Genomic DNA, 23608 nt, shown 5'->3' with positions numbered 1-23608 from the left:
TTAACCCCATCATTTTCTTTTATTCGCACTTCTTCAATCGTTCTACTTATTCGAATAAGTCATTCTCATCTGTAGATTTTTGAAAACGTATTTGAAGGAAAACATTACAAGACATTTTTTGCAGAAAACTTCATGTTCTACAAAAAAGATCTTTTGGCTTTCTCCTCCAAACGCATTTATAATTATTAGAGAATAGTTTTTTCTTTGATTCATCTTGAGAAAAAAATCTTTCGACATTTTCTCCTAAATCTACTTGTTTCTGAGATATTTACAGAATTATATTCAAATTTTCTATTCATTTCCCATGAATAATTTTCCTCTTCCATTCCTACTGTTACACTGTTAGAAGAAATTTTTGTAGAGAATGTCTTAGGCTCCAAAAAAATAACTCCTAACATCGTCCTCTCAATCTATTAGTTTCCAAGATATTCACAAAGTTGTCCCATTTCTTTTCATAAATCCTCAAAAGGAATTAATCCCACAGGTTTCTCCTCAATAAAATAAAAATCAAGGTTTAACTCGGTCATTTTTTTTATTCTTATATATTCCTTCAATCTTCGTATTTACAAATCGTCATATTGTACTCTCTTTAGGCTCGTAAAACCTCGATCCATCAAGTCCATGTAATTTTCACAAAATTGGACGGTCAATCGATAATTTTTACAATTTCATTTGATATATATCGAAATAGAATTTCAATGATCAGCTACAATTACTGGGGATTAGTTGATTAATTAATGCATGGACATCACCGACAAATGCATCACTAGTGAGTGACGCGGGTAAACTGTGACGAATCGAACGGTCTGTTTAGTATTTCTCCTTTTTTACTCTCGTCGAAAAATTGAGTTTTGTTTAAAATACATCACAGAGTCCTTAGAAATCTAGAGTTCTTGATGACCAGAGCTATGCCCCAATCACTTTTAATCATTATTTTTATGGATTTCTATCGCTCAAGTTCACTTTGAATGATTAATGAGAGAATGAAGACCAGGTAGTTCCAATCATACCCCCTATTTCACGATTATCTCGGAATCTAAGGGAGACAGTAAAATTTTTGTAAGAACCTTTTTTGTAGCCTTCAATTCGCTCTGCAAAAAACGTCTTGACGAAAATTTCGTTATCTCCCTTAGATTCGGAGATATTCTTCGAATACTCAGATGAGACCCAAGTCGACTTGAAATTCCCCATGAAAATGTACCTCGACATTATCCTAAGATCATTCCTCGTCAAGATGCATTAACAATTAACAAAAAATTCCATGCAAATGTGAAATTCTCCCTGGTTATGTTCTAATCAGCTCGACAATACGGGATTCCATGAGAAAATGAAATCTTTTTAGTCCACAAAATGTTCTATAAAAAACAAACGTTGGAAATATTACTTCAAGCACAAAATCTGAGTTAAAAAAACAAAAAATTTCCATACAAATATGGAATTCTCCCTTATTTCCTGATCATCTTGACAAGGAGTGAATTCATGAGAAAATATCAAATGTTTTTTTAGTAGTCTACAAAATTTTCTATAAAAAAGACATTCAAATTTTTCTTCAAGATCTCTCCTCTCGAGAATGAATAAACAATCAACACAAACGTTCAAAAAATGTAAAAATTTTTGTTGATTATAATGCAATTATCTCGATATTCAGTGGCTCCATGAGAAAATTACAATTTTTTTATTCTGCAAAATTTCGTACAAAAAAGTTTTGACATTTTCCGCTAAACCTATTCTTCTCGAAGATATTCTCAACAGAAACAGTAAATTTGTTATGAATTATCGAATTCTGGTCTCTTTCATCAACTCACCAATCATTCCTCCCCTGAATCCCTCATTACATCTCGTAAAAAATAGGAGTGATGTGAATCGATAAAAATTTATTCGGAAATTAATCAATCAATGGAACTGATAACTAACAATAATTGTAATAAAAATTCACACTAAGACTCACTCTCAGGGTTTCAACACACTCTACTACTAGACAATAATTCTTTACACCATACTTACTCATCCTTCCAGTATACCCTTAAACGATCTACAAATATTTCTTTACAGTTGTGAAAAAAAACACTATTTATTTCCTTATAATTTCCTTCATTAAATAAAACTGGATATGAAAAATTTATAATTGAATCAAGGAAGAATTTCATCGCGTTCAGCCAGAACACTACGTATTCAATTATTCGTAGGAAGTTCATATAAAATTGCGCCAAGCGCGTATCTATTAAAAAATTAGTATCTTGTGATTATGACCGTTGAAAAAAGCGTAAAAAGAATGACAAATATTTCCAACATTTCTCTCTTCTCTCATCCTCCTCTTCCTCGCTAAAACTGAAGAAAAATAATATTGAAGTGTAAAAAAATATCTTTGGTGCTCTTCTTGCACAGCTAGAGGGGAGTAAAATCAACGGATTACAGTTATTACCTCCGTTTTCAATGAAGAAAGGAAATTTAGGATTTGATTTAATTTAAAAGACAGCGTATCCCTAGATTAATTTTTTTATACTGCAGTACTTATCTCCTAGATTTTCTTCTCCCTGATGATCTTTTTTGTCTTCTTCCCTTCATTCTGGCGGTGTGTAACCAGGGTAATGAGAATTCACTGGAAAAGCAGACGAAGATTTACCATTTCCATGAAGCAAATAAAATTTTTTGCTTGTAATTTGATTTTATGCTCGAGAATCTTTTTACCTGGGGGTGAAACTAGGAATAGATGCTCCGAACGCTGAGACAGGTAATTGTGGATCAACTTGTAGACTCTGAATTTGGTCGACTTCAGGCCACAGAGAGGTAATCGTCTCCTCCTCAGCTGTTGAGGGACAGGGGCCAGTGTGATTCGTATTGTAACACGTGGCTTGATGATTCTGCCTCTCTTGCCTCTGCTTCAGCTTCTCAATGTGCCTTTGTTCCCTGAAGAGAAATATGGATTAATAATAAATTAATTTGTAGAAGAAAATATTGTTAGAGTTTTTCCTCTCGATATAATGGATTCAGATATTTTTGAAAAGTACGGTAGTTGAGATGAATTGGTTTATCAAGAATGACGAATAGATCTTTTTAGTAGAGAATTTCAAGAACAAGAAAGGTCTATAATATTCTATTTTAAACCGATAGTTTCAGAGATATAAGTGAGATTTGTTGTTCTTTTCTATTGATTTTACAGATTTTCAATGATTTAGTTGCAGACATGAAGAACAAATTTTTCATTCCCATCATATTTATAATTTTCTAATGGGTTTGTTCCTCCATTTCTTTTGTAAAAATCTCTGCAGTAGCTTTGGCACGAAATGCCAAAGAGTGTTTCTTGACTCTTGTCTAGATTGTTCGATCCGCTGGTTTCAGTCATTTTCGTAATATAAAAAAATCTTGAGACCAGTAGGTTAATCAAGAATTACCAATGGAAATTTTCAGTACAGAATTCCATGGACTACAAAAAAATGGCTCTTCATATTTACTTCTAAACTCGATAGTTCCAGAGATATTGGTGAAGAACAATTTACTCATTCCTATAAATTTTCTATTTTTTTAATAATTTTATTACTTCAGTTCCCTGGCAACAATTTCTCTAGTCAGTTGCGTCAGAAAAAAATCTAAAAAAAAATTTGACTCTTGAATTTACTAGCAAAATCGAAAAACATCAGAAGACACATGTCTACATCCATTGGTTTCAGAGACATTTCCAAAAAATGAAAATCTTGAGACTACTGGGATTAACAAGAATTACCAACAGACTGTTTTAATACCGAATTCCATGGACTACAAAAAAGGTCTCTTAATTTACTTCTAAACTCGATAGTTCCAGAAATATTCGTGAAGAACAATTTTCTCGTTTTCTTAATTCTCAAATTTTTTAATAACCTTGTTCCTACATTTCTCTTGCAAAAAGCTCAGTAGCTTCAACAAAAAATCTCAAAATCCCTCCCTCAGTATTCTCTCCAAAACCTTATAGTTCCCGAAAACTTTCCTCAGAAACCTTTCCCATTTCTACAATTCTTCAATAATTTTCCGTTCCCCTATCCTTGCAAGAATCTGCAACTAGTATCCCCAGTCCAAAAACCCAATGATCTTCCTGAACATTCTCCCAAACCCCCTCCCAAAAAAAACAAAACAAAAACCAACCCGTCCCCAAAGCCCAACGTTACCTTATCCTCTGTACATCCCACCGTTTCCTCCTCCTCTCATCATTCTCCAGTTTATGATGTCGTTTATTAAAGATTTCATCGTCCAAATTCTCAGTCCCCTCCATGGTATAACAGCTGGTGTAGACCTTGACCCTCCAGTTGGGGACCTCGAGATTGTCCCTCTCCTCCTCCTCCTCGCTCTTAGCAGGCTTCACACACATTCCAAAATTGGGGTCCCCCACCGCTGTGTAGTAGTGCTCCTCAGTGGTGAGGAAGCTCTCCTTCTTGACAATGGCCTTTCCCTTCTTGTCACTCTTCCTCCCTTCGACCCCCTTGCCCTCCTGCAGAGTAGACGACGAGTTGCTGATGGTCGACGAGCAAGAGAGCCCCCGTTTCCTCTTGCTGGAGCTGTTCAGCCCCGAAGGGTCGGACCTCCTCTTCTTCTTCCCCTCCCAATCGAGTCTCACCTCAGTGCCAATAATTTCTTTATCCTCCTTCAACTCCCTGTCAATGGGCTCCTGTTTAACCGTCGTTATTCCATCGCTCGTGTTCAATCTGATCTTGAAGCTCTCATTGAACTGTGGCACACTGTCCTCAGACTGGCCTCTGACAGCCTCAGGAGCCACGAGACTCACAGAATGCAAGTTTGGGGGTGAACAAGGGCCTGTGTTATCCGATGCCACTGAATTTTCAGTCGACTCTGACCTCAACTTCTGTAGGTTAACTCTTCTGTCCATACGCTCCAATCGCAACTTGAGCTGCAACAATTTTATTCCCTTGTACATTGTCACCATTTTTGGAGATTTTTTGAGTTTATCAGGATGTTGTGAACACAAATTTTGGATTATATCGGTGAAAATACAACGTTGACATGTCGCCATGAGGTTAACCATTGATAAACATCCCGCCATTTGTGTTTGAATGATAAAGGTGGAGATGGGTGTTACCGACTGAGAAAAGTTCGGGGTTCGGAGGCGGCATTCTGGGTTTTTAAATCCCATTTTGAGATTTTAGTGGTTATGTTGGGGAGAGTTTTGGGGTTTGGGGGAGGGGGCGAGGGCTTTTTTGGGGAGAATTTGGCAGACTTAAAAAAAGGCGTTTTGTGACTATTGAAAAATGTCAGATGTAGAAAATTATATTTTTACATAGTCACAAAATAACGTTTTTAAAATGTGATTTTATTATAAATTATATTTATTATAAATTATATTTGTAAATAGTTCTAAAGGGCTTGGAGAAAGCTACGATATAGAGTTTCTTGAGTTTTTATGAATCTTTTATTACATTTTCTTCATTTTATCATCTCGGAAACTAATAGTTTCGAGAAGTGTCAAGACATTTTTCATAGAAAAAAGTAAACAACTTTGATGATTTTTTTAAAAAGAAGCTATCAGTAACCGAGATATTAGTGAAATAAGTGAACAATGATATTCATTAAAAATGCAAGGCTAACATCGGGATTGTCAACCTCTCAATTTATAAGGAAATTATTCAAGTTTATTCTGTTTGCTATTATTGAAGAACTATGGTACTGAGGAAATTGAGGACCGGATTCCAAGATTTAAAGTCGAATAAAAAAACGCAGACCATCTCCTAAGTGAAGGGCTTTTCAAATGTGAAGTAACATTTTTGTACAGAATTTTCTGAGCTACAAAAAAAATCTGTTGACATTTTCTTCTAAACAAATCAATCCCAGAGATATTTTAAGAATAGCCCTTTCCATTTTATATCCACTACATTTTCTGGCGCTTCAGCGAATTCACGGATAATTCATCATTTTCGATATAAATAATAATATTTATGACAACTGTTTATTTTTTTTTTGCAAGTCTCTAAGGGCCGGTTGCACCAAGCCAAATAAATCGTCAGAATAAATTCATGTCTGGAGTAAATTTACGCCACAATTAGACAATTTTCGGAATTCGTTTCAATTTAGCCATTTGATCGGGTGAATAAATACTTAATAATTAGTGGCATTATTGGCAAATCGTGACGATAAATCGATACAAGACGTTTTTTGGTGAAATTTCTTCGATGAACTTTCGATCAAAATTGATCGGCAGATTATTTTTACTCAATCCGATACTTAACTGTGGATTTTCTTCACTGGCCTTGGTGCAACTGGGCCTAATTCGGGGGACTATTTCCCCTAGATTTTCAAACGAAAAGGCCCATAATTTCGCCCACATTTCTGAAAATAATCAAACCCCCAAGAAACATCATCTCGTTTTCCGCGGTATCACATCTTTTCAACTACGACATTTCAACTGCTTTGTTTTTTAATTACTGTAGTTTTGTTGAATTTGCTAAAATTTTTAACTTTTCATTTTCATTTATTCATTTACTTTTTTTCGTTTTTCTTTTTTTCGTATCGCCATCCGATACTATTCTCTCCTATGCAATTTTTTTGATAGATAAATTGCTCGTCTACTAATAATTTGGCTCCTCTGGAGCTCCGTATAAATGTCAGAGGCATCGTGTCACCGATTTGCTATCTCATCTCAATTCATTCGGAGAGTCCTGTATTATCATTTCAAGAGGATAATCCCCTCTCTAGTCATTTCGCCGAATCACGGCGATATGGTTTCGAATTTGTAAATAACCGAATAATCTGTTTGATAGTTGACATTTGAAGGAAATTCGGGACTGATTTACTGAGAATATCATATTTTTGTCGTGTATTTTTTAAATTCTAGTAGTTGGAATGTCGTAGTCAAAATGTAATTAGTTGAAAAAGTAATATTTGAAAAGACATGCATTCTTTTCCGCAGCCCGTCAAATTTCCCGCGCAAAACCCCCCCTAACATTTCTCCAAAACCACCAGATTTAAAGACACTGTAACATCCATACCCAAATAATGCATAAACAAACAAAGTATTTATTCAACTGAAGAAGAACATTTTATTCAACACAAGAGCTCTCAATAAATAAAAATCAAATAAATAGCAGAAAGCCGCGAATATATTCACAACCAAATAGTCAATCAAACTGAAGAAGAGATTTTCACACAGTGCTGCACAGATTGTAAACAATGTTCTGTTGTATTCAACACAAGAATCAAGATAATAACCAGAAACCCACGAATATAGGGGAGAGTGGGGTAAAATGGACACTTTTGACTTGTTTTTTAAATGTTAATGACAGGTTGAATCGTTGGTGAAAGGTTTTTTTTATTTTTCACTAAAAAGAATAATTCTTTCCCTTTGTGTTGAGCCTAAACTGATTTCAATTGATAAATCTGTCTGTGAGTTATAAATATTTATTTAAATATCAAGCGTGTCCATTTTACCCCACCCTCCCATATTCCCAATCAACCAATCAATTAACCTGAAGAAGAGATTTTCACAGAGTGCTGCACAGATTGTAAACAATGTTCTGTTGTATTCAACACAGGAACTCTCAATAAACAAAAATCAAGTAAATAACTAGAAACCTACGAATATATTCACAATAAAACAATAAAGAAATTCACTCACAATACTTCGCAACTTCTAAACAACGTCCATAATCATGGAATGGTTCTTACGAAAATGAAAAGAAAACCTCTCAATCCCTTCATTTCGACTGTTGAACGCCCCGCCAATGGTCCCAAGCCACTAAACCCTGCATTACCGACTGACTCCCCCCTCCCCCGCAGCAGTCGGCGAGTGGAACAAGTGCAGTGACCATGACATTGGCAACGATCTCCACTACCTTTCGAGACAGTCGCCAATCCTCCATCTCCCCAAAATTCCCCCGAGCCCCAGTTCCCCAAAAAAATCCTCGCACAAATTAAAAAAAAAACGACCGAATAAAAAAAACGACCTACCGTCTCATTCTCTTGTCTCAGAGCACTGAGCAACTTATCCTTGGTAACAATCTGTTCCGATTGCTGTTGAATAAGATCCAAATGAAGTAACAACAGCTCCTTGAGATGCTTCACCTCCCCAGGATCATTATTTCTCGCTTCATTACCCCTCAGTGGACTAACCCCAATAGTATTACCCGTTACAACAGTCTGTGTATTATTCTTAGTACCACTGTCGGTCATACTTGCATACATGTGATCGAAATCACAGGGAAATGTCAGTATACCAACTGGTGGTGGTTTAACGTCTTCGTTATCAATAACCTGGCATGAGCTCGTAAAATCACTGCTGTGCAAATTTTTTCTCGCATTACTGGTCGTCGACGGGGACGACAAGTGTTCGTTCATCGCCGCTACCATGTTGTAGGCGGCCGTAGCCGCTTTATTCGTTAATTTACAATTATTAATATGTGTTATTGACGACGATGACGATGACAATGACGAGAGTGATTCAGTGTAATCACAATTAATATTGTCAATTTGCACTGTTGTACCACTGTGCGATGGATTGTTATCGTCAATGTCCGTAAAATCGATGTAATCGAGTATTTCAGTATTGTTGTTATCACCGTTCACAAGTTGTGACGGCGATGTGGTTGACATTTTATCGGTTTTTTTAAAATTCTCGAAATTTTTGCATTTGTGGCCGCCACTCCGAGCGTACCACACCGGCGACGTACGTACATTCAATGTTTACTTCATTTGTTTGTTTATTTTATTTAGGGAATTTTGGGGATTTCCTCTTTGGCATTATCTTTTTGCGCTTTTTTGGGGTTTTTCTTGGGGGGTCAACTTGCGGTTGACACTTCAGTGGTAAGTCAGAGCCCTCCCTTCGCTGCCCCACCACCTCATCCCCCTCCCCAAAAACCCCCTTAAACCGCCCACTTTACCACGCCGATGAGAACAGAACAGAACTGAACAGAACACTCTGAAGGTTCACTTTTTTTGTTTTTGTTTTCGCTCCTTTTCTGCGAATGGAGATCACTGGGGGATCAACACTCGGTATTTGTCACTCGTTTGGGGGTGATTTTTAGTTTGAGGGGTTTGGGCGGTTCTTTGGGGCACTTGGTGGCGAGTTTGCGGGGGTTTATTTAGCGTGTTTTAGGGTGATTTTGGTTTGGCGACACGAGGTGTTTACTGACGGGCAGCCAGTGCGTACAGCGGCGGCCCGTGAACACGGCGTTACTCCGGGGGAGAGCCGGTGGTGACATCTAGGGGCATTGGTCGAAGATGGGAAAGGGAACGGGGGAGTTCTGCAGCGCGGGACGCGCGCAGGATTCACAGGTTTCCCGCTATTTTCGAGGGGTCACGTGAGCCGGGGATCGATGCCGTTTTTTCGAGCGGGAATTTTCGAATGTTTGGCGTGGAGGGGAGAGGGTATGGACCTATATTTGGTGAAACTAAGAATCTGGCTCTCTTGAGGACTTAAGGTACTTCCGCGGTAAGTATATTTGGTGAAAATTTCGAAATGGTATAAAGACGCAATATTTGGATCATATCCCTAGTGGAAAAACCTAAGGCAGAGGCGTAACNATCGAGACCTGAACAGAATTTCCACTCGGGTATGAGTCAATTTGAGAGTGAAATTCGTAAGTGTCCTGGTAGTTCAGATGGTAAGAGCACCCGACGCGACATTGGGAGGTCCCGGGTTCGATTCCCTGCTAGGAAGTTACTAATTTTTTCTCTCAAAAAATTAAATTTAATTACATGGAGAGATTTTTTTATTAAGTGAATGAGATTTCGAATGACGTTTGTTTTGATCCCAAAAAAAAAACACTTTTGATTGATCTTTTACATAATTCTTCTTCATTCAATGTTGTAGCTTGTGAATGAAAGGAAAATTTATATATAATAAGAATAAGAATGGATAAATTAATGGAATGTGAAGACGGAAACGGAAAGAAAATGAAATAAAATACAATAGCATAAATTAAACTACACTATTAGAAATTTCTTAAAACTGCAGTCACAATATCATGTGAATTTTCAATGTTGTGAGTTTGAATTCAATTTCAAATGAAAACGTTCACTAAATTTCTCATGTATCTTGAAAATTCAAGAAAATCTTGTTTTTCATGTCAAAAAATCATTGATTTTTTAATGGAAGTTTGAATTCCCAAAGTCATCATGAAAATTAAACATCACATACAATTCAATTTTCAATAGATTGAAAATTCAGAGAAGTTATTGTCTGAATTTTCAAAATTTTCAGAGTTTTTCAGTACCGCATGGACCTGAAAATCGAGAATTACTTGAATATTCAAGAAATGAATTGATTCGTCAATGAAAAATTCTACAGAAATTTCATGGAATTTTGTCGTTACTAAAAATTTCAAGCTTTTTCATTTGAAATTTCAAGAGTAATTGTGTAACAGTGTAACGAAGGGCGCGAAGTGCCCGTTGGCTAGTAAATGACATGATAGGATTTGTAATGTTATCAGTGTTTATCTGTCCAATCCTCACCTGCATGGTACACTGAGAGAAAAACAAACACGTTGTCAAACAAGTCTTGTTTGACCAACAAAATCGCTAGTTGAAAATTGCCGAAAAAGAATTTGTTCGGTTCAAATTTGAAAGTCTCAAACATGAATAATTGTTCTACTTTCAACAGCAACGAAATATTTGGCTCAAGAGGCGGATAATTCATACCAGATGGTGCCTTTTTAGGATGAAAATATCTCGTACAGAGGAAAATTTATCAACAAATATTTTATCCCTAATTTACAAGATTGCGATCGTATCATTATTATTGTTTAATTTAAGGGTTCATTTCTCGTCTGTGATTATTAGACAGCCGAAACGAAAAACTACTATCCCTTGTTCCGCATAAAACAAAGATTTTTCGGGAGTAAAATACGCATGGGAGTATCGAATAATGAAGGAGTAGTGCTAGAAACGACATTTCTTGCGTGTACAAAGAATGCAATTTTTTTTAACTACTAAATCTATTCTTGCGAAAAAAAAATTTCATTACGGCGCACTTTCTGCATGTTTGGCACAAAGAAATCCTTTTTTGATCATTTTCAAAAAACTACAAGTGGGTTTCTTGGCACAAGTAAGACTTGTTTGAGAACTTCGTCGTTTTTCTTTCAGTGTGCATGACTCCTAGTCATGCTAGTATTCTGTTGGCACTGAGTGGAAAAAGACAAAAAAGGAAAAAGAAAATTTTAAAAGCATAAGAAACAAAAAAGTTATTTATAAATATAAAATGTAGTTGAGAACATGTAATTCTCTCATTCCAACCAAATAGTGCATGCATTGTCACACTATAATTCATCTTATGATTTAACTTTATGGAAATATTGTGAAAATAAATTTTCATTCCGGCGCACTCTCTGGATGTTTGGCGCAAAGAAATCCTTTTTTGATAATTTTCGAAAAACAATTTTCTTGGCACAAGTAAGACGTGTTTGAGAACTTCGTCGTTTTTCTTTCTGTATTCTCCTAGTCATGCTAGTATTCTGTTGGCACTGGACGGAAAAAGACAAAAAAGGAAAAAGAAAATTTTAAAAGCAAAAGAAAAAAAAGTTATTTATAAATATAAAATGTAGTTGAGAACATGTAATTCTCTCATCCCAACCAAATAGTGAATGCATTGTCACACTATAATTCATCTTATGATTCAACTTTCTTTATGGAAATATTGTGTCCATCCATAGAGCGTGTCGATATGTGCGTGACTAACTGCAAGTTTTCGAGATTCATCGTCGTTGTCAGTTCATAAGATCGAAGGAGGTGTGCAACCATGATTTTCAGTACTATCATAGCATATCGCGGGCCCAGACAGCTCCGTGGTCCTCCGCTGAAAGGAACGTACGCGTAAGGATGACGATCCTTCGAGTTTTCCGGAGTGAAGCGCTCGGGGATGAACTTATCGGGCTCATTCCAGTATTTAGGGTCTCTGTGCACTGCGAAGGGTAGCATCATTACGGAACAATTTTTAGGAAGAGTGCAGGTGCCTAAAATATATACGAAAAATTGAAATGAAAAATTGAGAATTCCCGAAAACAATCATTATGACGAAAAATAGTAGTTACTGAGTTTTATTTCGTCGGTTGTTTTCCTGGGTAAGGCCGGTCCCACAGGGAAGAGTCTAATCGTCTCTCGAATTACCATGTCCAGGTAATTTAATTGTTTAGTTTCCGACTCAGTTATAAAATCGTTTCTCATCACATCGAGGACTTCTTTTCTTATTTTTCTCTGGAACACATTTGAGTAATAAAGAACGATTCTGTTGTGCAGTAAAACATAACAAATCATCTAGCAAGTCAAAATCAGGACAAAATCTTGAGATCTGTGTGAGGTATTGAGACCGACAAATACGTCGATTAGAATAATATTAAGAGACATTGGGTCGAAATAAGTAGATCATGGGAAAGAGGAATGATTTCTTTTTCCTGTGATCCAGACACGCTCAGCGGTCACATGGTGTCATTTAGACATCATGGTCAGCGGTCTCAGGGTGGCACCTGAGTCCAGCTTCCCCTGAAGAAGCTGTTTGACTGTATTAGTCTGTGTCAATGATGACATATGAGTGTGTTGGTCAGGGCGAATCGTGGGACCGCTTACCTTGCAGTTTTAGGTCTTGAGCGCTTTGCAAAGTCTCTGTAAGTGCAGTGTGTGAAGCTGGACGGTCATTCCAGCGCCTCCACATTTAATAACGCGTAAACCGAACCCCAAATCCCAACCCTGTAGTGTATTTTAGTAAATAGTTCATTATAGCTTTTACCAATTACACTCGGTGTTTCAATGAGAAGTACCTTCCCAAAATCCAATATCCCACAATAGACCGAAGTGAGCGAATCCCCCGTGAGCTCACCGCGGAAGCTAGCCCAGTTGAAGTGAAGACAAATAAAAAGAAAGATAAAAAGAAAACAGATCTTTTTACGTGAGTTCAACTCGGGGTTAAACTCAAAACGTCACATCGTCGTATCTACATTGGTAGAAAATTGCTATTGAAATTTCAAGTACACGCAGAAAAATGGTTTAGTTGAATTAAATAAACTTTATTTAAATCAAATAAATCGCTTATTTATTTCTCATAGAGGATTGATTCGATTGAAATAGAGTTTATTTAATTCAAATAAACGATTTTTCTGGGTTTACGAATTCTGTAGTGAAGTGGTAAACTAGGATAAGTGCAATTTTTTTGAAAAATTTTCTATTGCTTGAATCTAAAGTTCTCTTAAACGTGGTCAATTTTTTTAACTCTTCTGAACGAGTTTCGTTTATGCACCTATTCTAGTCGTGTCCTAGTTTACCAGTTCGCTACAGAATTGGAATGTGGAAGTTATATCTGAGGTTTATTTGTACAATATTGTTTTATAAAAGAATCTTCCCCAAAAAATTATCACTAGGCTATACAAAATAACTTCAAATGCAACTATTCTCTTGGTGGAGATCCTGAGAGAAAAAAAATTAACAGAATTGCTACTTTCAGGTTAATAGGCTCTTGGAAAACATTCAAAATGATGAAAATTCAGGCGGCTATCATTCTGAATTTTCAATCTAGTAGGGATTCCATTCAATAAATAAGTATGGAAGTGAGTATGAATTGAGTATTTATATAGAGCTTGAACTTGAATTTCAAGAAATTTCTAGCAGTCTCCGATACCCTCTTGACATCTCGTCCTCAAATCTCTTATTTCTGACACACGGAAACAAAAATAATATCGAATCGGGTATATAATATTCCGGAATCAGGAATATGTATATTCCGCAATCAGGAGTAATATTCTGGATTCCGGAATGATATCCCGGAATCCAATATATTATATTCCGAAATCTGGAATAGTATTCCGGAATCTGGGATATTTTATTCTCGATTCCGGAGACATCCCCAGGGGTTTGCAGATTTTTCAGAGGGTGAAGGGAGTGTCGTGAGATAATTTCCGATAACCAAATTTTGGTCGTTCAGAGTATTTGGTGTGCGGACATTTTTTTCCCGTTTGAAAATACAAAACATCGAGTTTTTCACTCTCTCAATACTGGTTTGTGTCATTTTTAGAGGTTTACCGATTTTGTTTGTTATTGGATTACGGAATATAATATACTCGATCAAGGATCAGAACAATCATCAATTTCAAAATAAATTAAATTTAGCTTCTGTTAACTGATAATATTACCCAACAATTTTCAATTACCAAATTAATCATCAATCGAATATTCAAATTCCGAAATAATCTATCAACCAGTCAGTAATCGTGTCAGAAGTTTGAGCATTACATGTCTAATTGGAAAATCCTTTTATGAAATTTATAATTATTTACTCAATAGTTAATAGAAAATTTAAATCATGAATTATTTTCATATTTTCAAATTTCAAGTAAGATAATAAAATCATTGTAATGGAAAGGTGCAAATTCAAATAATATTACAAAATATTACAGATGTACTGATTGTCGACTGATCGCTGTACTCGATTCGAGAATATTTTTTTCTCCGTGCGTGTTTGACAAGAACTTCATATCTGACTTGTTAGGTTTCACCATTCCTTACTTGAGCTTCGGGATACATGGCTATCATCAGTATGAGGAGACACGCTATGCTTTCTAGGGTCTCAAATATCTGTAAAGAGTTAAATAAATTCTCAGTCAAAAGATCGATTCCTCTTTGTAGAAATGATCGACATTAGATTCTGAACGCGTATTTCCCCACACGGAGAGAAATTTTCTAGACAAATTCTAGCAGGAGTTCTGAAAAAAATCACGATCCCTCGGTTGTGAAAAATTCTAGTGCTGTTAAGGTAAAATTTCTCAGGATTTCTGGTAAAATTTCTGGGGATTTCTGTGAAATTTTCACAGAAAAACGGGGAAAAATTCACGTTTTCTCAAATAAAATTTGCAGTGCCAGCACTGAAATTTTTCTCTGGCGGTCACTTTGCGCCTCTTTTACCGTGCTAGCACTAGAATTTTCCTAAAAAATTTCTCTCCGTGCACTTGTGCTTAAAAATTAATCACGTGTTTTGCTCAAGCTTTCCTGCGTAAGAATAAATGCGCCAAATTCCGGAGGAAAATTCAACGCATTGATTCCCATGTAACAAAGCTATGGGAAAACACCCGATGATTTTGAAGCACTTGCGATGTTACTGATGTATATAGTTAGTCAAGGAAAGTACAAACTCCAATAAAAAGCGTTATTAGTTCGTATCGTATCTCTACTGGCGTCAGCTCCTTAGTTTTCATCATGTGATCAACGAGGAAATGTAATATCGGCATGTTAATGAGATCTTCAGACTGCGCTGGTTTGTAATTGTCCATCGCTTCGGAGACATTCTGGAATGAATAAAAAAGCGTAAACTGCACTGGGAAAAAATCTAATTCTACCGATCAAATTAGTGATGCCGACGAGACTAGTTGAGAATTATTTTGAAGAGATCATCACGGTCTGGAAAAACATCAAAAGTTTTGGAATCGTCGCAATCTCGAAAGACATTGGATCGGTGCATCTCGTCACAATTTCGAGAGGATTTATCTTCCCTGGATCTCGAGATTTTCGGTTTTTTAAGTTCACGAGACGAGACGAGACAGATATCGAGATAAACATTTCAGTAGCGAGGTGGTAAACCGATATAAGTTAATTTTTACTATTGGCCAGCTTTTACTAAATATCTCGGAATCTAAGGGAGATAGCAAATTTTATAATATAACCTTTTTTGTACAGCCGATTCAGAGCTACAACAAATATAATTATGAGACTTTCGCTATCTCCCTTAGATTCGGAAATATTCCTCAAAAACTCAAGTGGGAGATAAGTCGACTTAAACCTCTTTACCACATCGCTACTGATTTGAAAAACGGAAAATACTAAAACTCAGACGTGGTGGATTCTTCCAAGTTCGTGACGAGATGCACCGATCCAATGTCTTTCGAGATTACGACGATTCCTAAACTTTCGATGTTTTTTTAGACCGTGATGATCTTTCCAAAATAATTCTCGTCTAGTCTCGACGGCATCACTAGATCAAATTTGCTTCAGACAACCAAATGCAAGAAATTTACAATTTATTTTCATGGCACAAGTAAGACTTGTTTGAGAACTTTGTCGTTTCTCTCTCAGCGTAGTTGATTGTTGATTGAACACGAATCGAGGGAGTTATCAGGATATGCCACTCATGTTACTTACATCGTCAATGTATTCATGTGCTGTCCTTATGATTTCCGAATATTCCCTTCCTTTTTTCGTCAGACGGAAAATGCAGTAGGGATATAGCCATGGTCTTGCCATACGATAAATAGTGGCGTGTAGTGCTCTGTAACGAAATGTTCATGAAGATAGGAAGATAATCTATATTTTGCAGAGAACGAGGCAAAATGGAACAGTTGATTAATCATCCATACACGGAGAGAAATTTTCCAGAAAAATTCTAGTACGAGTACTGGAATAAATCACCATCCACTGGCTGTGAAAAATTCTAGAGCTGTTAAGGTAAAATTCTTGGTATTTCTGGTCAAATTTCTGGGGATTTCTGTGAAATTTTCAGTACTAATACTACTAGTGCTTCAAAATTATCGGATATTTTCCGATAGCTTCGTTGCTTAGGAACGATTGTATCAAATTTTTCAGGTTTAAAATTGTATTATTTTATTTGAGAGTGAATTTCTGTCGTTCCCGGTAGCTTAGTCGGTAAGAGTGACCAGCGCGTATCTAGGAGACCCGGGTTCGATTCCCGGCTGGGTGAAGCGGAAAATTTTTTCTCTCTAAATTCTAATTCTCTAAGAATTTTTTATTTTTATTTTTTGGAGATTTTTCTGGAAAATTTGACACACTCGTTCCTAGGCAGGGAAGCTTGAGGAAAATATTCGATTAATTTTGAAGCATGAGTGGTATTTGACGGATTATTTTTGCACTCGGATTTCGGCCAAACAGAGTGCAGTGAACAGCATCCGGATGCATTTACACAGCCATACATTTACAACCCACTTTTTTGTTTATTTGTCACACAGAATATTAAACGTGAAATGCGTTGAAAGATGAGAAACATTTGAAAAGCTACTAGTGAATTTCCGTCGGAAATTTTTTAGAAATTTCCGAAATAAAACTGTTTGACAGCCTCAAATACTGCGCTCTGATTGGCTGAAACCCGAGTGAGAAAAATAATCATAGAAATATGGGGAAAAATTCACGTTTTCCTGGCCGTCACTTTGCGCCTCTTTGCCCATTCTAGCACTAGAATTTTTCTAAAAAATTTCTCTCCGTGTATCTCCGGAATAATGATGCGAATGAGTTCAAAACTATTTCATCGGCAAGTATGGGGGATTGTCCAAAAGACGATACAGTAGTTAAACCCTACTAGACAATTTCCGGTTTATGGATGATAGAAGAGCGTTCATTTGTGATTTACGTTTGGGTCTCCGTCAAGAAGGGCAATACTTCTCCGTTCTCCAAAATCGCTGGACGTCCCACCAATGTTTCTGAAAAGAAGTTACACCTCAGTCCACACGCAATACCCCCTTCCCGTGTGCACTCCTAGTGCGGTAAGGTTTTGAGGTGTTTTCTTATGTTTTCGGGTATGAGAAGTCCGAATCCGGTGGTATTTTTTATGTAAGTGCGTGCAATTAATAGTTATAAACAAATTAAGTGGTTTTTTTGATGATTTTTTTTTTATGGGAAACATTGGCAAATAGAAGAAAATGTTCATGACAAAAGTTGTTCCTTTTTGTGTAATAAATAATTATCATTTTTTTAAATCAAAATCCATCAATCCGTTGCTGAAATATGGTCCACCAGGTGGGCGCGGGAGGATGCGCGACGCGCGAAGATGGGTGGGACGCTCGACGTCCTCTGAATGCTCATCAATCCGTCATTTTTCTCAGATAAAACGACTTCTACTCATGTATTGGTACATAGAAAGGAAAACAAAAACACACAAAACACTAATACTCCAAGTATGAGAGATATTTATTTGGATTATTTCTGCGAATTTTCAATTCCAAGAAAATTCGGAGGGGACAGCTGCAAAAATATTCTTGTTTCTTCTTGTTTTAGTCAACTGACGTTTAGAAAATACTCCGATAAATCAGTCTTCCTCCGATCTTCGTAAGAGAATGTTCGTCACATTTAAATACGTGATTTTTTTCAGAGTTTCTTCGGGCCGGAGTAGTGAATTAACTAATTAACTATTAAGTTCTATCAGTCGGTGACAGGAAATTTATAATCATAAGTTATTGACGAGAAATAAATTCTGGATGACATTCATTCTTTGTGCAGTATTCACTTTAAATTCATGGTGTGAGTGTATTAAAAATGTCATTATTTATTACACAAAAAGGAACAACTTTTGTCATGAACATTTTCTTCTATTTTCCAATGTTTCCCATAAAAAAAAAATCATCAAAAACAACCACTTAATTTGTTTATAACTATTAATTGCACGCACTTACATAAAAAATACCACCGGATTCGGATTTCTCATACCCGAAAACATAAGAAAACACCTCAAAACCTTACCGCACTACAAGTGCACACGGGAAGGGGGTATTGCGTGTGGACTATCAAGCATGGAAAAAAGCAATAGAAAAATCCTAGTGTACTTTTCATTTTTTGCTTCCGAATGGAAGCATTGTATTCGTTAAATCCGAAATTTACTATTTTTTGTGTCAGGATCACCAATTTTGGCCTCAGGAGTTCGAACATGATATTTTTAGGCCATGTCCGGAGGTATGTACGTATGTACAGTCGAACACTAAAGTTCGTGAACGGAATACATGCACGGAGAGAACAAAATCAATAAAAATTACCGGAAAAAAAACGTAAAAATTACGTTCCGAGACGTAATCCGCGAGCGAAGTAAAATTCAATAAAAAGTGTGAGTCGAAACTGAAATTGTAGAAAGCGCCACGTAAATTCTACGATTTGTTTCGTGCCAACAAGTCGTTCCGTAATTTTTCCCCAACGATTGAGAAATTTTACGGAACGAAACGTAGAAATAACTCACCAGCTTAATAAAAATTCTTGAACGTTCAAGAATTTTTGATTTTGTTGGCATAATAAGTCGGCAAGTTTCTGTAAGATTTTACTTCTTCGGGAAAAATTACGTGACAATTTCGTACTTTGTTCGGTGATAAACCTGAAAATTCACTGAACGTTTCAGATTTCTTCTCTTCCATTGCTATAAAAATTGCCGGAAAACGATTCCCCTTTGCGGATTACGTGAATTGTTCCGTAATTTTTACTGATTATTTCTCACCGTGTGGGATACAAGTTCAGGTTGTTCACGAAATTTAGTGCTCGAATGTATGTGTATGTGTGCATGTGCGCGCATGCGACTGATTGTTTTTCGACGATATTTGGTGTTGAAAAAATTTATTTTGAAGCCAATATTCGAGGAAAGGCAAAAAACTTTAAGATTGGGGCAATATTGACTGCTAACGTTGGGATAATGTTGGGGCAATGTGGGCAGTCAACATTAGGACAATATTGAATTCAATAAATTATTGAATTCAATTTAAAATACTTCGTCGTTTGCTTCTTGCTGTCGATTTCTATACATAAATCGACGTTTCTGAATTTTATTTTTCAATAAAAAAATGTCTATGGATTTTGATTCTTCTAAAATGCCTATTCTGCAGAGATTTTTTCAATTGTAATACCTCGAGGTCTTCAAAATTATTCGTTAAAATTATTAGTTTTCAAGTTAAAAACTGACATCTTCGGCGCGAATGTTAATAAACAAAACTAGTATAATTCCGTAGCGAATGAGTTCTGTCATTCCAGAAAGAAGTTATTTGAATGAAATGAAATTCATTTGAATAAAAAAAGTGCCTCATACGATTCCAACAATCTTCACTCAATTTACATAAGCTGCACTCATACATTGAGGACATTGTTCACAAATGATGAGTTACTAACCGAGAGTAATATCGCCAATAGAAGCAGTGATGTAATCAATAACATCAAATTCTCCCGCACCCACTTTCTCCTCAAGTCGTTTGACGAGTGCCTGAGACTTCAAATTGAATAATTTTGTGAATCTATCCATGACTAGACCGCCATTGACCATGGGTTGTATCAATTTTTTGTGAGCTCTGTAGATGGGGCCTTACAAATGATTATCCATTAATCGAGTGCAAAAAATACTGCATCAAAGTAGTCAAGAACATTTCCCATTGAAGGTTTCTGTGCTCAAATATTCACCATTTGCATTTATGAGGCCATCTATTACACCAGGCTGCATTAATTTGTAGACATCATCCTTGTGAGCAGCTTTCGATGACGATATAATAATCTAGAAAAAAAAGGTCATTTTTCACGTAAGCGTATGTTTCACATTCGACGCTTGTGACCCTTAGTTTTTAACGTTTCGTTTCTGACCCTTAATTTTGGAGTCGTAATTTCGAGTATCAAATTTTGTTCACCAGAAGTCGATTTGGATTTTTGTAATATAGAGCAGGGATAGCCAAATTTGTAATATTTTATTACGGTTAAATATTGTAGCCATCAATTAGATAACATCACTCTTGAAATTTTTTGAGTACTGAAATATCATCAATTCAAATATTCAAATTTTCAACTATTTTATCAACCAATACTCGAGGTAGGAAGATTTATGATTACTTGTGTAGTCGAAAATCCCCTTTCAATAAATTTGAATTATTCCTTTAGTAGTAAATTTACAGTCTCATATCAACAAATTTTAAATATATCATTATTCGTAAAAAATCAGATTATTAATATTATGTTATTTGGAAAACTGAATCAACATATTTTGAACCTTCAATAATGTAAGGGTCAAATCCTTGTAATATTACAGAAATTTAATATTGGTGGGGATCCCTGATATAGAGAGATACAGATTACTTTTTTCCAAAGTATATCTGAGGTATACGGTATATGGTACATACAATTAGCGGGATATATATTTATAGTTTACCATACACTGGGAAAAATTCTTGTGTAAATTTTCGGTGCCAAATTCCGAAAATTCTTGTGTTCAAGTTCCACTAAAATTTCAGGAAATCTTGTCATTGGAAGATCAAATATTTCATTGCTTTTCTGTTCAAATGATCCGGAAATCAATAGAATACTTGATTTTTCAGTTCAATTATTCTGTGAAAATTCCAAAAAATTCAGGGAAAAATTGAAAATTTATGTCATTTTGTTTCTGAATATTCTTGTTCCACTGAAAATTCATGAATTTCCGTGAATTCTACTTAAAACTTGAAATTTCTTAACCATTTTTTCCCTAAATCCGATTCAATGTCACTCTCATGACATTTCCTGTAATATCTTCCGTGAAATTTCCAGAAATTTCGAACAGAGTACCCGTGGGGGGTTATTTGAGAAAAAATCAATCAATCTGATGCATAAAATCAATATTCAAAAAATGCACGAACGAAAAAATTTAATAGAAAACCCTATCGAATTCGTTAGAAAATTCTATTGAATTTCTATTGAACTATTCTATTAGGTTTTGGCCAATTCTATTGAAATGTTCAATAGAAAATATTCAGTAGAAAAAGTCAATAGAATTCAATTTTTCTATATAACTTATTCTATTGAGATATTTTCTATAGAATTTCCTCGGCTCAAATTTTCTAAGTTTGTTCGTTTGATTTTCTTAATGAGAGGAGAAGAAAAATAGAGTGAAAATAACTTAGAAAATTTGAGTCGAGCAAATTCTATAGAAAATATATGAAAAGAATAAGTTATATAGAAAAATCGAATTCTGTTGACTTTATCTATTGAACATGTCAATAGAATCAGCCAAAAACTAATAGAAAGTTTAATAGAAATTCAATAGAATTTTCTAACGAATTCGATAGGTTTTTCTATTAAAGTTTTTCGTGCGTGTGTTCAAGTGCATACTTAAATAGTCATTTAAAAATTGAAAAAATTTCGTGCTCAGCGATTGATCGGAGCTCGAGAACAATAAAACTCTCCTTCCGTTTCACCCCCGGTGATCTACACACTTATTACCATAAACCGCACGTACCTGTATGTCATGAGGATCAGGAACTACAACTTTCAGTAGAGGTCCGAGCCAAAATCGAAATGTCACTCCATCCATTTCCCGACTCATTTTAGACAGAGTGAGAATAGCTTCTGAAATTGTCAATGATTAACACTCAACATTACGTGACTATTCACCCTAAAAAATCTGAATTAGCAAAATCGAATAACTTTCGGTGTCCCTAATTGCGAAAGCATTTCCGAGCAGTGGCAGCATCGGAGGGCCCGGCAGGGTCGCAGCAAGCTCAATGAGCTTGCTTCTGTCATCTAGAAACTGCTGAATATGCTCTCGATACTGGAATAATCCTTTTACAATAGTTAGGATCACGAGAAAGAAACCTAGAGAGAAGAGTTTTTATATTGCCCACACGGAGAGAAATATTCAATAAAAATTACGTATCTTCTCCGTAATCCCGGAGCGAAATGTGGTTGTAGGAAATTTTACGGAACTGTCACGGAATTTTTCCAGAGCATTCCGTAATTTTTATCTGAATCTCCTGTGAAAAATTGTGATAGCGTCACTTAAATTTTCTGAGTCGATTCCGTAATAATCGATGAGCGAATTGTGAGTTCCGTAATTTTTACTGAACATTTCTCTCCGTGCAGTACAAAATCAACTGAATAATTTTCCAATATGTAGATACCTAGTGTTAGAGAGGTAGCAGTGACCTGCGTTAGAGAAAGCGAAGCCAGCCAGGTCATTTTCGAGAATGGCAAGATGGGTAGTTTTCTGTAGTGCGATAATCAGCTGTCGACTTGAGACTAAACTACTCGATCGAGATGAGATACCAGTGTCATTCGTTATTGCAGCTACTTTTTCTTCTTCTACGGCTTGTAATCAATGGAGCACTGAGTGATGCAGCCATGAGAGGCTCTAATGAAAAAAAGTGATTTGAAATGACTGACCTTAGTCTCTGCTACTGAGGAGAGATATTCATTTATCATAATGTAAATGAGAATATAATTCTGCTAGTATGTCTTCTTCCACGAGTCAATAATTGGAGTAATTACATGCTAGAGGAATTATCATAGAATTGGAACAGAAATAACATTGTATATTTTCAATGCGTTATTTCTACGCTTTTACTGAACTCCTCGTAGATACACGGAGAGAAATATTCAAGACNAGAACATGAAAATTCTTGGATGTTTAAGAATTTTTACGAAAAGTTCCGGAAAAATTACGGAACGTGTTGTTAAAATCTCCCCCTCACGGTGACTCATGGCTAGCCGTGAGGCGTCGGACGGATGAGTAATTTTTACGGAACAGATCGTAGAATTTACGTGACGATCGACACTTTTTATTGAATTTTGACTTCGCTCCCAGATTACGTTTCAAAACGTAATTTTTACGTCTTTTTTCTGGTAATTTTTATTACATATTTCTCTCCGTATAGTTGCGCATAGTTCCGTATAGTTACGGAGAAAATATTCCTAAAAAATTACTATACTGGAATGAGGAATTATTTAGTCACGTTTTCATAAAATTTGTGGTCCTTTTTTGATAAGATTAGCAATTGACAATAGAAACAAGTTGATCCCAGCAAACAGTATGTCGACAATTTGTCGACAAATTGCCGATGTCGAAGTTTCTGGAAACTCCTTGAATTTCTTCGAAATTTCAAGAAACTTCTCGAATTACTTCGAAATCTCTAGAATTTTCTAGAATTCCGATAGATGGCGCTGCACATAA

At 35.9% G+C, this 23608-nt stretch overlaps 2 protein-coding genes across 2 annotated transcripts; both read right to left on the bottom strand.

The window, feature by feature from the left end:
- Nucleotides 1-513: 513 nt before the first annotated feature.
- Nucleotides 514-8838, bottom strand: LOC107039819 (male-specific lethal 1 homolog). Its single transcript, XM_015259638.2, has 4 exons — nt 7927-8838; nt 4140-4876; nt 2689-2907; nt 514-2599 (listed from the first exon to the last, which is right to left on the bottom strand). The coding sequence occupies exons 1-4, from the start codon at nt 8566-8568 to the stop codon at nt 2512-2514; spliced, it is 1686 nt and encodes a 561-aa protein (XP_015115124.1). The 5' UTR covers nt 8569-8838; the 3' UTR covers nt 514-2511.
- Nucleotides 8839-11136: 2298 nt separating this feature from the next.
- On the bottom strand, nt 11137-22659 carry LOC107039824 (cytochrome P450 4C1). The gene is made up of 11 exons (XM_015259644.1): nt 22560-22659; nt 22087-22254; nt 21899-22008; nt 20101-20191; nt 19816-20004; nt 17309-17378; nt 16090-16216; nt 15087-15239; nt 14464-14532; nt 12003-12165; nt 11137-11924 (listed from the first exon to the last, which is right to left on the bottom strand). The coding sequence occupies exons 1-11, from the start codon at nt 22615-22617 to the stop codon at nt 11581-11583; spliced, it is 1542 nt and encodes a 513-aa protein (XP_015115130.1). The 5' UTR covers nt 22618-22659; the 3' UTR covers nt 11137-11580.
- Between the last annotated feature and the right edge of the window lie 949 nt (nt 22660-23608).

The sequence above is a fragment of the Diachasma alloeum genome, unplaced genomic scaffold (genome assembly GCF_001412515.2).
Source record: "Diachasma alloeum isolate Michigan unplaced genomic scaffold, Dall2.0 Dall_scaffold_00308, whole genome shotgun sequence".
NCBI lineage: Eukaryota > Metazoa > Arthropoda > Insecta > Hymenoptera > Braconidae > Diachasma > Diachasma alloeum.
This window is presented reverse-complemented; position numbering and strand designations above follow the sequence as displayed.

What these genes read in the sequence shown, in the direction of transcription:
- LOC107039819 (XM_015259638.2), bottom strand. Translation starts at nt 8,568, where the DNA reads ATGTCAACCACATCGCCGTCACAACTTGTGAACGGTGATAACAACAAT. An exon ending in TGAGACAAGAGAATGAGACG is followed by an intron (nt 4,877 to 7,926) that starts GTAGGTCGTTTT and finishes AAATTGTTGCAG; the next exon opens with CTCAAGTTGCGATTGGAGCG. An exon ending in TGGGATGTACAGAGGATAAG is followed by an intron (nt 2,908 to 4,139) that starts GTAACGTTGGGC and finishes ATTTCTCTTCAG; the next exon opens with GGAACAAAGGCACATTGAGA.
- LOC107039824 (XM_015259644.1), bottom strand. Translation starts at nt 22,617, where the DNA reads ATGACCTGGCTGGCTTCGCTTTCTCTAACGCAGGTCACTGCTACCTCT. An exon ending in TATTGGCGATATTACTCTCG is followed by an intron (nt 17,379 to 19,815) that starts GTTAGTAACTCA and finishes ACTTCTTTTCAG; the next exon opens with AAACATTGGTGGGACGTCCA. An exon ending in CCATGTATCCCGAAGCTCAA is followed by an intron (nt 12,166 to 14,463) that starts GTAAGGAATGGT and finishes AATGTGTTCCAG; the next exon opens with AGAAAAATAAGAAAAGAAGT.